Here is a 14,963-nt window from a genome sequence, read left to right as displayed (position 1 = left end):
TTATGCTTGAAGTGAAGACTACTGCGCAGCTTTCTGCGCCTCTTCTTCTTCTTCTTCTGTGTATTATTTGGCAGTTCTTCCTCTTCTTCTTCCGATTCTTTAATACATGGCGGTTAGCAAACTTAAATGCGTAAAAATGCGCACTACTGCCATCCACTGCCCTGGAGAGTGGACTGGGAATTTACAATTTCTAATCATAAAAAATGGGAAAGAAAGAAACTCAAAATCGGTCTATCAGACCTGTTTACTTCAACTACTCTAACAGAAATATAACGCTCTTGTCTTCTTAAAATTCAATTTACATCTACTTCTACACCCAACTCTTGTAGACTGGCTCTTAATGTATGTGGCAGTTGGTAATCAACAGTAGGGAATTACCGCCCCCCATCGACCAAGCGTGTGAACTAAGAATTTGGAGGCGCTGAAAAGCAAATCTTCGATGAACTAACCCTAAACTTCTACCATATTAATACCCATTTCCCATCCCTCCATACAAAATATTATTATCACCCTGATCACGGGGCCTGAGATGACAGAAATCCCTCTCCATTTATTCTCCTGTGACATAATATGTTTTGGGGTCCTCTGGCAGAATTTATTACCATCTTTATTCTCTCTGACTTCCATTCTGTGTACAGTTTGTGACCAGGCAATAAAGCATACACAGATTCTTACTTTATCAAGCGAAATCCTCTGATGCCCTCTCTCTTTTGACTGCTTGATTTGTGTATTGCCCACAGATTTACATTCTTGCTTCAGCGCAGTTTTGACTGTGACTGCTTAGTTTTTCTATTCTATTCTATTCCATCGTTTGACTGATAACCAGTCATTTTTCATAGGTCCATTTCTATTCTACAAATTATAGTATTTTACAAAAATACTGATATCCTGGCCAATGGAGGAAAAAAAAACGTTTTCTGTCCTGGATTTCCATGTCAATTCAAACATTTTGCCATTTTGCCAGTTCATTTTCAAGTTTATAACCGTATTAATATATCGACTGCTATGGCAAAGTTCGTGCTCTTAATGTTTCATGATAAATCAATCTATAATTTCAATGGGACAATGAATGGGGATTTCGCGACGTCCGCAACCAACAGGGGCGCTAATTGTGCGACTGCATCGACACTGGGGGCGCGTCTGTGAAGAGGGAAGCGGGTTTCAATTTCAAACCCAAACAGTCCGAGGGAGAAGCCAGTGGGTTGTAAAAACAAAATACACTGTTCGCCGTGGAAATTGTATTTAAACATCTTCTAAAGCGGTCTATTTTTCCCGCGTCGTGGACACAGTCCATGCTACAGTCCGCGTAAAAGTCGCTCGCCTCTTCGTTTCAGTTTTCTGCGCCTGGCTAATTTTGATGTGATAAACCGACGCTTTGCTTATTTGTTGCAGGTGTTGACTAATCCGGATACAACTGTAATACAGCGAAACATTAGTGTCACTTAGATTTATATAATATAGCGAGCTATTTCTCCAAGAAACATGCCGAGGTCGAATAGGCAAAGGGAATATAAACCCGGGGATCTCGTCTTTGCTAAAATGAAGGGGTATCCACACTGGCCTGCGAGGGTAAGTAACTAACGTTAATATCTTGTTTCCAGCTTTAGGTTACATATTCGTTACAGTTCGTGTGTTGCTGCGTGCTCCTATCACTTGTTTATCTGTGAGGCCTAGCTAACAGTGGCTAACATGAGTTAGCCTAGCCGAGTTACGTTAGCTAACGTTAGCGTTGCCCATCCACGCACTGCCAAGTCAACCGTAGACAGTTGAGTTGCAAATTCTTTTGGATGTTTCATGTGCAGAAATACCACACTCCTTAGCTTGCATCAGCTTACATAGCTAATGTTATTGCTAGCTGCTGTCGGTCACTCACACCGGGTTTGATGTGTCGCCTTCATTTTAAATAATACAGCCTCCCCTAAGGGGCCCGGTTAAGCTAACGTTAACTTAAGCTTTTCTTAACCGTTAAACTAGCCGGATAACATGCAGCCTGAATTAACGCTCCACGGCCTAACGTTAACCTCTGTCAACCAGCTAAGTTAACGGTGGGCCATTTGAGGACAGTTACACACGGAGCCACGTTGTAACTTGTTGTCCAACAGTGCGAAATAAGTTTGGATTTAGTTTTACCTTGCATTTGAATAGCTGTTGCATTACAGACGATATACTTTTGAGCTGCTTTGGTAAATTGTAACCACACTTTGTATCCAAAATATCTTGCCTTTGCCTGTCTTCCCACGCAAAGCTGTTAGCGCTTGCAATAACAGCAATATTTCTTCTCACAGGATCAAATGTTAGAGTAGTTGGTGTTAAAACCCCACGTTAAGTTCAAATTCGGGATAGTCGTAATTCAAACTGGTAGCTACCATACTCAAAGGATATATGGTCTGCCTAGTTTCTTTTTTTTTCTCCCCATAAACAGTTTCCCCACACACCAACATTGCCTTCAGTGTTTTCCTGTTTCTTCCAGCATTGGTGCGCCGCTGGAGAAAATGTAAACGTAAAATAAAGTCAAATTGGTAAAACAAAATCCCTCTACAACGCATCGTTACCCAAGGGTTATGGATTATATTGTTATGCAAAACAAGACAAAAGGCAATAAAAAGGCAAAACAGTTTGGCACTTCACCCTGCACTGGAACCATAAATGGGACCATAACGGGTACTAATTGTGGAAACAAAGCTTGCATTACCCCATGCACCACTGGGCCATACAATTACAGAGGAAACACTGCCTTCTAATTTAAGTCAATGTTCAAATTTGTTTCTGTTTTTAAAGGTAGCAGTCACTCAAATACCAAATATTTAGTTTGCCGCCCCTCCTCCCAAAAAACCTCCCATTTGTTTGTTTATTTCCAAACATGGATTTAATAAAACAGTGCAAATAATTCCGTGAGCTTCTCATCTCACAGTATTGTCTGTCTAGTACCTCTTCCCTCCTTTTTTTGCTCTTATCAGACAGACTAGCCCCTTGTCAGCGGGCTGCATGCCCTGCCCCACCTATCCTGACACACTGGCCCTATCTGGGGATGCCAAAAGGCCTATTTGGCAGGAGGGCTGTTAGGAAGCAAGGCGACACCACACTCTGTCATCATTTCCTTGTGCATCAGTGTCGTGCTGTTCTCATCCAATATTGTCTCAGTGGTGGAGCTACAAAGATACATTACATTACATTTACAATAGCCTTTAAGGCACCGTTCAGTTAAACATTAAATACATTTTAAATCACATAGGCGTCATAAACCTCCATTCATTCAGCAATAGTAAGTATTCCATCGTGATGCCTGATGTAATATCCAGTTACCCAAGCCTAATTTACAGCATCAGGACCCTAGCCTGCACCTCCCAAAGGCTTACACAGCGGCTAATGTTAGATCTGGTGACTAATGTTAGGTTCCTCTAGGGGACATTCACACAAAACTTTCATTTTGGCTATGAATATACTGTATGTTCCAGTTCTGAAGGTCTTTAAAAAAAAATGTATTCAGTAAACAGTGGCACAGTTCTTAAATTTTTGACTTAATCCAAGCATCAATTTCCAATGCATTGAATCACCCTCTGTAGTCTGAATAACTTAATAAGAGTACATTCCTGCTTTTCTTCAACCATTCAAAAGACAGACATCCTCTTTTTTTTAATTCAAAGTTGACCTTGTGGTTGAACGTTTGTCCGAACATCAGAATTGACCGTTTATATCTGAACAGTTGCTTGGATTTCTGGATTTGTCCGTGGAGTTTAAGTAGCTGTCTGTTTAATTCACAGATTGACGAGTTACCTGAAGGAGCAGTGAAGTCCCCTCCAACAAGTACCAGGTGTTCTTCTTTGGAACACATGAGACGTGAGTAAAACGTGTTATGTGACCAGCCTCGTTCCAAATGGAGCCTAAATCATGGCTGAAGCAGTTGAGAAAATTTAAGGAAACATTCAAGATGAACTAATTTCTGCCAATTGGGAAATACCATCTACTGAACTAGTGGTGTATTTATTTATTTATTCTTGTGTGTACAAAGAAATTGCATTTTTATTGAATAAATGATGCTCAAGTACAATTTCAGGTAATTTATCCAATTATGTCAAAATAGACAAGACTACTTGTATGGTGTACTTATTGTTTGATAACACCATTTCTGCCAGGTATACATTTTATATCCATGGTTTAGTGTGTGAATGTACACATCTAGGAAAATCATTAAGTTATGTTGACAACTGTAATGTTTGACCACCGCAGGGCCATTCCTGGGGGCCAAGGATTTGTTCCCCTATGATGAGTGCAAGGAGAGTTTGGAAAACCAACCAAGAGGAAAGGCTTCACTGAGGGACTCTGGGAAATTGAGACAACCCCACAGTCACACATGAAGGCTATGAGGTGTGTGTGTGTACATCGGTGACAGAGGCTAAGTGTACATACTTGCTGCTTTTCCTGTAGGTTTCTTTCACTGTATTGTGAGTAATGTGAGTGTTTTGTTTTTGTGCCCATGGAAGATAAGCACAAAATCTGGTTGATTCCTAAGGAAGGTAAATTTATTTTAAAATGCATATTAACCATAACCTAGGGAATCCTGAAATAGCAGTGACAGAAACTCACAACAACAACAACAAATGCAGTAAAGCCACAAATGTGGCTGGCTGGGGGAATACGAGGATTTAGAAACTTTTTGGGCAGTCATAAAGGTGCAGATATCCTCAAGCTCGACAAGCCGAGCCTCGAAGCGGTTCATTACCTCCGCCAAGGAGGTTAGGTTTTCGGTTGCCGTTTGTTTGTCAGCAGGATTACGGAAAAGCTACTGAGCCGATTTTCATGAAACTTTGTGGAAGGGTGAGCATGGGCCAAGGAAGAACCCATTAAATTTGGAGCGGAGCGGATCGACTCACAAAATTTGCATATCATGCAGACTGGACTATTGGCCTTGGCGGAGGTCTGCGCTCTCCAAGTGCCCTTCTAGTTTTTAAAGAGTTTGACCACAAGATGTGAATAAAGGAAATGGAGATGGAGATGCTTTTCCACAAGGCAGCACAACCAATCATGTGATATTTTAGACCAGTTGCTTAGAGCATTCAACATGATTTCTCAACTCTTTTCTTTGTTCCTGAGAAACTGGCACCAGCCTCCTCTGAGCACCTGTACGCATTTATCATTATTTCAGCAAGTCAGTGGACATAAAACCATTTCTCTTAAAATTGCAAGTACAAGTCCTTGTTCTTGCTTCCACTACAGCCTACAGAAGTAAATGGAATGACTTGCATGCGGGGTTGAGAAACATTTTTTCATTCCCCATTGACTTGCACAAGCACTGCTGATAAATGCTAAAAGGAGGATGGCACAAATTTCATGGGAACAGAAACTCTGGCTTCATTATATTTTGATTCTCCAAATGGGGGATTCGATTAGCAATTAATGGGATAGTGTTTTAAAAATGTAAACCTTCTTGACAAGACTGCACTTCTCCAATCCTGTCAAGGGCCCAGACCGTCCTGACCTTCCATGACATTAACTAAATTACACATTGCTGCATTTAGCAAAGTCGTAGCTTGAAATGTTTGGATGTTTGCAGTGTTACAAGGCAGGGATGTGCAAAAGTGTTTTTATTTTTTTAAATAATCTGCTTTTTGTCTCCTCAGAACAACTGTTGAAATATTGAGTGTGGTCCAGTCTATTGTAAAACCAAAAATAATTGTAAAATGAGCCATGGTTACTACAAATGTTGGCAGTCTCAGATGGAGTGAACGTGAACAATACGTAGCATGCACACAGTAATGAAATATAATCCTGCTAAAGACAACTAAACGAAAGAGAATATTTAGACTTTTATATGTACTCTTTGTGGCTCAGAGGTTCATGCCATGTATCTGCAACAGTTACATGGGGGTTCAAATCTGACTCAAGACTTTTCGTCCCTCGTCCCTCCCTAACATTTACATTTCTCTCTGTAGCCATCGAAGAAGGACAGCATGTCAGAAGGAGCAGGGGAGACGGGTAGTTTGGAGAAGGTGGACGCTGAGGGCAGCAGCGACGAGGACGAAGGTGCCCTGGTCATCGACGAGAAGAACGAGAGGGGAGGAACTAAACGAAAAGCAGGGGAGTCCACAGAGGTGAGCTTTTCTTCAAGCTTGACATTGTAAGGTGAGAGCTTCTTAGTCGTTCATCTTTACGGCTCCCTGACGCTTCCTCAAACCCTCGGTAGGCGTCTCCCAAGCGGCTGAAGGACACCGAGGGGGAAGGCGATTTGAAAGGAGACAGCAACAAGTCTAACACGGAGGCCAAGCTCAACGACGTGGCTGGGCCTAAACCCACTGCTCCGTCTTCACTGAGCGAGTCGAGACTGGAGGCCCAGGAAAACCCTGCTGCAGAGGGCCAGCTAACGGCAGATAAGGTACGGCGCTCTGCTTATTAGGATAGCTTCTTACCCCGGAAACATCAGATCAAAAGGAATCCCTGAACTTAAAGAGTAACTAAACCCCAAACTCAAATCTGTGTAAAGCCTGACATCTAATGGTAAACAGCATGCTGCTGAAATTGCCATCTGCTATTGGCTGATCTTTTGTGCCAGGTGATGTCATCTTCTAAAGAGTACAACAGTTGGTGACATCACCTGGTACTAGCATGCTTTTTACCATTAGATGTCAGGCTTTACACAGGTTTGGGTTTGGGGTTCAGTTAATGTTTAAGAATGTAAAACATCTAAATCTGACACAATCGTATGTAATTGTTCTGTTGATTGCACAATTTCCAAGAAATTAAAAACTGACTGTGAGAATAAGAGAGATTTTGCATAATAATCCATCATGTTGCTCTTCACTGTTCTCCTTGCAGCCCGTGACAGACAGTGCTTAACACCAACTCTCAGAAGAAAACCAAGAACCTTTGGCCCTTCTCTCTGGAATTTAAGCATCAAAATTATTACCTGCAGGATGCTAGACTTCTGCTGTTTAATTAATAGGAGAATTTTAAAACCTAAGTATGTTTGTATTGAGAGACAAACAAATCTTCATTTGCCATTTTGGGATATCATATATCCCAGATATCAAAAGTTTGCTAATCTGATTTCAAACAATTGAATTGAGCACTTTAAGGCTCATTTATAAATGGGATTTTGGTGTGTATATATATTTTTTATTTCTAAGTGCAATTACATAATTACAAAGTCTGGATGCTAGGTGTCAAACATTTTTCAGTTTAGAGGGAATACATGCTGAATTCATAATGGAAACTAAAAAATCTTTACTCCACAAAACAGTTTTGTTTGACAAATACTCCCATTTGTTCATTAAGTTGATATTTGTTGGTTTTGAAAATGGACAGATCTTTTACTTATAAAGAACAAATTTTCACTTATGCTCTCAGCTTTAATACAGTATGTATGCATACAAGAATTAGTGAGTTTTCTTCCATTTGTTTAACCTAGCTTTTCAGCCTGATCTTGAAACATGTAATTTATCTTCTGATACATGATGAGTTGCACTTTCAAAGCTTTTTTTGTTTTGTTTTTTTGCCCCATTAAGCGTTGTCTAGTTCACTGTAGGAAATTAATATGCTACACAGGTTTTGTTGCTTTGAAGTATTCTGCGCTTCATTGGAGGTGACCAAATTATGCAATTAATTTCACTTGATCCCATATGTGGCCTACTTGGCTTTTGAATATTTTGAACATGGAAGCCCCATTTGAGAAAGACCCTCAACTAATTACTTTGTGAATCCCCCTCTGTACTTCCCAGAGTAACTCTTAGCTGATGATGTGCATTATTGAAAGCAGAAAGACATTCCTGAATGTTATTGTGTCAATCCTGGGTCTTGAACTGTTTTAAGTCAAGGTGGAGAAACTGCATTTTGTGGAGGGGGAAAAAAAAGTTCACGGCCACTTTTTCTGGGGTCATTTTCTGGCAAATCCTTTTGAATCCACCTTGTCAGTTCAGCTGTTAATTTCGTTGTATCCTGATTCCTTATTTAGCTCACATAATGCTGCCATTGCCAGGTACTGGAGAAGTAATTGGTGGTACCAAGTAAGTTTCTTCCACAGCTCTGAAATGTATTGCTGGCATACATTGTTAATACCAATCTAATCTACACAAATCGCGGTTTTGGAAGAAATGGGATTTCGGCGTGACTTGCATTCCCAGAGCCAAACCTCTTTAAAACTCTGATTTCTCTGTTTTTCAAACCCTCTTAACTGGAATATGAATCTGTTTTACTTACATGGTCTTATTATTTTGGCTGTGGAACAAAATTGTGATGTTTTAAAGAAGTGTTTTATTCAAACATTTATTTAGACAACATCTTGTTGAATATGTGGTGGTGTTATTTTACCTTGGCGACTCTGTTTCCAAGTTCCATTATGGTAGTTTTTGGGGGTACTCAATCTTCAGGTTCAAGTTTTTTGACACACTTTGCCTATTTACCATGTTATTTGGATATCATATTCATTGCTTCAATGTTCTTGCCTATATTTGGCAACATGAGCCCACAGTTATTCAAATTATCGTTGAACCTATGGGGAAGCTCAGTCCTTTAAAAGTGAAAATAATACCTGAATGTTTTGCATACAGTGGGACTGATGTCCTATGCTGTCCTGCTGCATGACTTTTATACCTGCTGCCCTGTCACCACACCACTGATTCACTATAGAAAATGGTCAGAGCTCAATTCCCCCACTCAACTGTCTGGAGTGAATTCCTAGGGTGTCATTTGTAATTATAGTGTAATCCTTGGTTTAGCTTTCTCTGTCACTTTCGGAGGCTGCCACTCAGCTTAATCTACTGCTTAGTTTTACCATTGTAGTCGCCGGTCCATTTAATAAACATGTTGATTACAAAAATACTTGTATTTGTCATGTTTACATTCAATAAGTTGTCCTCATTGTGCATTACCCACACAGACTTCCTTACTCTGGAAAGCACCTGGCACAAATGAGTTCTTTTGTGGTCGCTGTATCCTGTTTAATCAACAATATTATCTGCAGTTCCTAAATCGCAGGAGGCTGCAATATTATTATTATTATTTTGTTTATCAGGGGCGTTCCACACAGCCTCCTAAACCAGGTCTTGTGCAGAATCCCTGGCTAAAAAATCAAGTTTCATGCTGGGGAAAACCTATTATATTTGATCCAAGCAAACTTAAGGATTTTCTCAGCTCATTTTTCGCACTGTAACACTATTACAGTTGTGCGAAAGCAATAATGGCACCTTTTTTTTATGCATGTCACAAATAACTTACTCCTGAGAGAAGCTCATGGCACAGTTTGGGGAACTAGTTTTGGTGTTATGTAACTTATCCTGACAGATTTTATGTTGGGGTTCATCTGAGTATGAGCTGTTAAGGTCCAGTATTTGGACAGTGACAATGTTTTGAATCCACTCTCATTGCCCCTTATGTTAAATGACACAACTACCATGAGATCTGCTTAATGTCAGCTTTACATTGAGGGTATTTTCACTCTCATTACCTGAACATATCAAACTACCCCCCTTTCACTTGGTTGTTTTCTTAATAACTAAGCAAACTTGGTTCACTGGGCAAATGTTGACAAATGGAGTTTAGTTACACTTGAACACAACTCTGTCCCTCATTTTGCTTAGGAGCTTTTTCAGTATTGATTTCTAGATGTGCTGTGGCAGCTGGTGCATCTGGTTCACAAGATTAATGACTGCTTTATCTGGCTTGAATGTTCAATTGCCGGTTTTCAGAAATTCCAGCTTCATGCCTTGTGGTACAGCCACTATAAATATCTCCCCAGCTACTATAAAACACCTCCCTGGGTGCTCCCAGACTCAGGGCCCAGCTGAACTGTCTTGCTTTCCCCTATGATGGTGGCCCCAGAGGTTCAAATGACTATGCAAAAAAGGAGAGAACATGTTAAACAAGTGTAAGTTGGAACTGTTGAATAACTGAATAATAACTAATTTTTTGAAGATGAATGAAAATTGAATTAAATTAAAAAAAGAAGAAGCTGTAGGATAACTTAAGACAGAATATCACGATGCAAACTAGAAATGAGCATGATAAAATTTCCTCCTCATCCTCCTCAACATCAGGTCCCCCCTAATAGTAGCCACCCTGTCAATATCAATACCTTATCAATATGTTTTTGCTAAACAACTCAATTTTATAGACAGTTTCTTGCAGCTAAAGTGCGTAGAAGGTCAACTTACTGCCCGTGCCCTACATACAGCCCTCAAATCAATTTCACATCTCGATCAACCACCAGGATGGATGATTTGATAACGGCGTGGCCACTGCGCATGCGCTGATCCAGGAACCCTCCTATCCAGTAGGTGGCGTTGCTACGGGCTTAATGCTAGTGTTGGTGTGATACATGTGACATTGACATCAAGCGGAGGTAAGATACTTTTTTCATATTACCAACTAATAACGACAGCTTAATTAACTCACGGATATTTGGAAAGCTATGTAGCAATCCCATTTGCGTGTGTGTGTTTCAGTAAATAGTGGCGTATGCGCAGCTCGCTATGTAGCTAACGTTAGCCGGTATAATCTAGCTAACGTTAGCTATCCAGTGGTCTTGTCAAGGGGAACTGGCCATCTCTTGGGTTGTGTCTTGATCTAGTTTGTCCTTCCAGCGAAATGAGGCTGACGGCTCTCCTGTCGATGGCGGCCAAGGTTACTTTCCCCAAAGACTACCGCTTTGGCACCAACAGGCCCTGGACCATGGCTGCCAAGAGGCGCAATCCTCCAGGGAAGATCAGGAGAAAGGTGTTTGTGGAGCCCATAGCGCCTGAAGAGTGGTCTCTCCTCAGAGGGGATACGGTATGTAAAGGAAAATAACCTGTTTTGCTGTGTTTCATGAAACTAGGAAATTGGATGAACCATAGATCAATATAATTTAAGCTTTGAGTAGAGCATTACAACAAGTAAAATAACCCTGACGCTATTAATATTGCAACTACAGTCATGTAATGTTTTATGTTGTCTGTGACCATCATGACAAGCCATGTATGTCTGCAATGAATAACGTTTTTGGATTATTTGTAAAGAGCCTCCACAGGAGCTGTAATAAGTATGATATAAAGGTTTGGCCAAACCTTTACTCAGCAGGGTTTGACAAAAGTATCTTTAACTGATGTAACACATGAAGAAGAATGTGTATACAATATAAGGTAGTCAGTGTGTTTTTCATCTGTTTCTCAGGTTGAGATTGTAGCAGGGAAGGACAAAGGGAAGCAGGGGAAGGTGGTCCAAGTCTTCAGACACAGAAACTGGGTTATCCTGGAGGGACTGAACACAGTAAGGAAGTCCTATTTTTCCCTGAGGATTTGGAGGAAATGTCACCGTTTGTTGGTTGTTGGTTGAGGCACTGGCTGCCAGTAAGCTGCACATAACACAACTGAAACCTGGCCTGGTGAAGCTGTTTCATAAGATTAACAATGTGAATTCAGTTTCATCTACATTGTCTCTGTACTTGTGTAGCTCTGTCAGTGGGTTCACAGACTAACCTAAATGAGTAAATAAGAGGCTACCTGGATTCTTTACTAGTTTTACCATTTTGCACTTATTTCACTCTCAGTTGAGTTTGTTCCCATATAAGTAATTTCCAAAAATGCAGATAAATGTGTTAGCTTGTGTGTCAGAGCTGGGTCAATTAGTTTTCAGTTCAGTGAATTTTAAGCTGAAAAGTAACTGTAACTTATTAAATGGAGATCAGTCAGTCCTGTTAAATTTTGCAAACAGGATATTCAGTTACATTGAAAAGATTGAACCAGCTTGTTGACAAATGTGCTCTTTGAATAAGGTGCTGTTATGTAACAAGCAGTAAGGTTGCAGTTTCACCTCTGTTCAGTATTTAATGCACCTCAGTGCGTATTGTAGTGCTGCTGAGAGGAAAGCTGGCTCCTTCTGTACACTATACATGATGTGCTAAAGCCTTAGCATGCAACATAGCAATTTAACCCTGGACACAGATGAAACTTCCAATCTTCTCTCTGCATCATAGCAACAGCAAAGCTACTGTGGCAGCAGTGTTACACCATGTATTTATGTTTTAGCTCCACCAGATGGAGCCAGACAGTTTGTCTGGTAGAACTTGGCAGACTCTGGGCACAACTGTTAAAATGTGCATTTAAGCCTCAGAAAGCCTTGTTGGCTGCCACCTGTTGAATTTTTTGGACTTTAAAAGTGTGAACTGTGATTTCCTGTCTCAGCATTACAGGTACATTGGCAAATCTGGGGATTACCGTGGGACCTACATTGCCAGTGAGGCTCCCATGCTGCTCCGTGACGTTGCCCTCATTGACCCCACAGACAGGTAAGCCTTGCTACAGTGCAGGATTACTTAATGTGGCTGTACACATGTATGCTCATTTAAGGGCCAGCATGTTGGCTGAACCATGGCTTGGGACTCAAACTGAATGATGGGCCTTTTTTCTCCAAGGTCATGTTATGTTATTTTTATCTGGAGTCCCAGACGCTAGTGCTGAGCTTACTCTTCCTGAGGACCAAATAAAATCACAATCAAAAGCAACATAAGTGTGATCAGTCCCTGGCAAAGAGAAATAACAAACTAAAACTTCAGTGTGTTACCATTTAATGTGTCTGTTTCAGAAACTCTCCAATCCTTCTTGGCCAATTCAGGATAGAAACTGTCTGGGGTGACAAACACTTGCACATGTTTTAACTAGTTACATATCTGTGGGGTTTTTGAATGGGATCACTGTGCCTCTGTAACAGTTCGATGCGGTGGTTTATAGTTGGCTTTCCTCTACACCAGCTTTAAAATAAATATTTCTCCGAAAAAATGGGGAAAAAAACGGTAATAGGTTGTGGATGCCCTGTGTACAGCAAGACTCTTCTCAGGTTGCAGGAATGATATTGCAGACAAAAATGAAAGTATTCTACCGCACTCTGAAAGGCTTCAGATGGCCATGTTTAGATATATGTACAGTTTGCAGATATGCAATTATGAAACTGGTCTGAAGTTTTCCAGTGTGTGGTAGAATGCTTTCATCACGTTAAAAAATAGTCATACATTATTCAGATAAATGTAAATGGATTTATGGTCTTTGAATAGAGACTGGCTGTGACAGGCTGTGAAATGCTGATCTTGATCCTCCAGGAAGCCCACCCAGGTGGAGTGGAGGTTCACAGAGGAGGGAGAGAGGGTCCGGGTCTCTCTCAGGACGGGTCGAATCGTCCCTAAACCTGTCGTTGAGCGCAGAGACGGCATCGTAACACAGCAGTGGAAAGGTGAGTGTGTGTGTGTGTGTGTTGGCGAGGGATTTCCTTTCAGTAACCAAAGACGGTGCACGTTTTTCCATGTTTAGCTAACATGCAATATATGAAACCAGCTGTCATTCATCTTTCACCTCTATGCAGGACTTCAGCAACTTCAAAATGATACAGTGCTGTAGGGTTGGAATCAAGTCTCTATCAGTCTTAGTTTCATAGTTATGGCTGTAATAGTCTAATGGCAGAAATCCCAGATCCAGATGATCACCAAAATCTAATCAATTGTTCCAGATTGATTGTTCCAAAGGCCTATCTGTCCTGTCATAGGTTTTTTGAGATATCCTGCTGACAAACAAATTAACAGGGAAAAAGTTAACCTCCTTGGCAGAGGTAACAACACACAGACAGAGGCATTAACAACAGTCATGGGAGCTTTGGGATTCACAGCTTTGTGAAAACAGATTTTTGGTTTCATTTTGTGTGTGAGCCTCATTGATGTCTCCCAAGAGTGCTGCCAAGGGGTCTCATTACTTGAATATGTGACTAGAAAACTAGTCTGTGCAACCCCAAAAAGGTCATAAATTGACCATCAATTTTCACTAGACAGCTCATGCAGCATAATCCAAGCGTTTTGTGGCCAAACGATTGCTCTGTGAGTCCTAAAGTCTTATATTTACCTCGCAGACAGTTTCGAAAAGTGTGAACGGTTGCATACTTTGCTCCTCCAATACAGGAGAGTGGGGGCGGTGAGTCTTCTGGCAGAATGCTTTGGGCACATCATGACTCTTCATGTTTTAAAAAAAATAAGGAACTATCAGTTGGGTAAATATATAAGAGATTGTGTGTGTGTGTGTGTGTGTGTGTGTGTGTGTGTGTGTGTGTGTGTGTGTTTGGTGGTCATCAGAGTAGAGTAGATAATGACAGAATTTTCATTTTGGGGTGAACTATTCCATCAAGTTCCATCAAGTATTTCAACTGACATTTTTCGTATCACACACGCATAGCTATTCCTTTTCAAGGTGGCATTTAATTTCTGCATGTGTCTAACTTTTTATTTCTGACATCACAGATGGTCCCAAAGATACCAGTCCAGAAGACACGCTAGAGAAGACCTATACGCCATCTTTGAAAACCCTAGAGGAGGAGGTCATGGAGAAACTGGGCATCCAGGAGAACAGGAGGCACCACAAGTCCTACTGGTATTGAGCAGAGAACCTCAGAGACACTCTTCATATCCCATGTTCCCCTTTCTGCTCTCCAATTTTCACAATGCAAGGAATTCTGAAGATACCTTGTTACAGTGGGACTCGTTTGGAATTTAAAAAGCTGGTGCAACATCCAAGTTGAGGAAATGCTAGTATTGTAAAAACATGAAGAGGGAAAACACAGTTGATAATAGACCTGCAATAGACCTGTGTAGCGTCTATTGCCTGAATGGGAGCAGATTTCAGTCATTCTCTATTTAGGATGGTATCAGAGTTTGTATTATTTTTGTTTCTTTTATGTTATAAATAAATGTCAGAAGTAAACCTGTTATTTTAATGATTTGGGTTTTGTTCTTGGCACTTCATAGTCTTAAATAACAGTACTGTCAAATTATAAGGTACAATATCAGCAGTGATCCACAGTAATCATTTAAATGTTCAGCCATCTCTCCTGGTTCCTTCCCCTCCTTTGAGTCACTGTGCTTCCTGGAGGAGAGAAGGAGAGAATGCCAAAAAGCACAACAAAAATGGAGGGCTAACAAATTACAAGTCTGCTATGAAATTATGAGAGAACAAACGTCAAAA

The 14,963-nt window shown here is 40.7% G+C and overlaps 1 protein-coding gene and 1 pseudogene across 1 annotated transcript; both read left to right on the top strand.

Moving 5' to 3' along the window:
- Nucleotides 1-1,142: 1,142 nt before the first annotated feature.
- Nucleotides 1,143-8,809, top strand: LOC139642961 (hepatoma-derived growth factor-like; annotated as a pseudogene).
- Nucleotides 8,810-10,293: 1,484 nt separating this feature from the next.
- On the top strand, nt 10,294-14,697 carry LOC139643155 (large ribosomal subunit protein uL24m-like). Its single transcript, XM_071518331.1, has 6 exons — nt 10,294-10,330; nt 10,572-10,758; nt 11,140-11,235; nt 12,150-12,253; nt 13,061-13,191; nt 14,243-14,697. Exons 2-6 carry the CDS (start codon nt 10,576-10,578, stop codon nt 14,377-14,379), a joined length of 651 nt encoding a protein of 216 aa, XP_071374432.1. The 5' UTR covers nt 10,294-10,330; nt 10,572-10,575; the 3' UTR covers nt 14,380-14,697.
- The last annotated feature ends 266 nt before the right edge of the window (nt 14,698-14,963 follow it).

Source organism: Centroberyx affinis, unplaced genomic scaffold, assembly GCF_046629955.1.
Source record: "Centroberyx affinis isolate AG114_WGS23_722 - 3 ecotype Tasmania unplaced genomic scaffold, CSIRO-AGI_Caff_v1 ptg000046l_1, whole genome shotgun sequence".
Lineage (NCBI taxonomy): Eukaryota > Metazoa > Chordata > Actinopteri > Beryciformes > Berycidae > Centroberyx > Centroberyx affinis.
This window is presented reverse-complemented; position numbering and strand designations above follow the sequence as displayed.

Coding starts and splice junctions, on each gene's coding strand:
- LOC139643155 (XM_071518331.1), top strand. CDS start 10,576: ATGAGGCTGACGGCTCTCCTGTCGATGGCGGCCAAGGTTACTTTCCCC. Junction 11,236..12,149: donor TCCTGGAGGGACTGAACACA/GTAAGGAAGTCC, acceptor TTCCTGTCTCAG/CATTACAGGTACATTGGCAA. Junction 13,192..14,242: donor CGTAACACAGCAGTGGAAAG/GTGAGTGTGTGT, acceptor CTGACATCACAG/ATGGTCCCAAAGATACCAGT.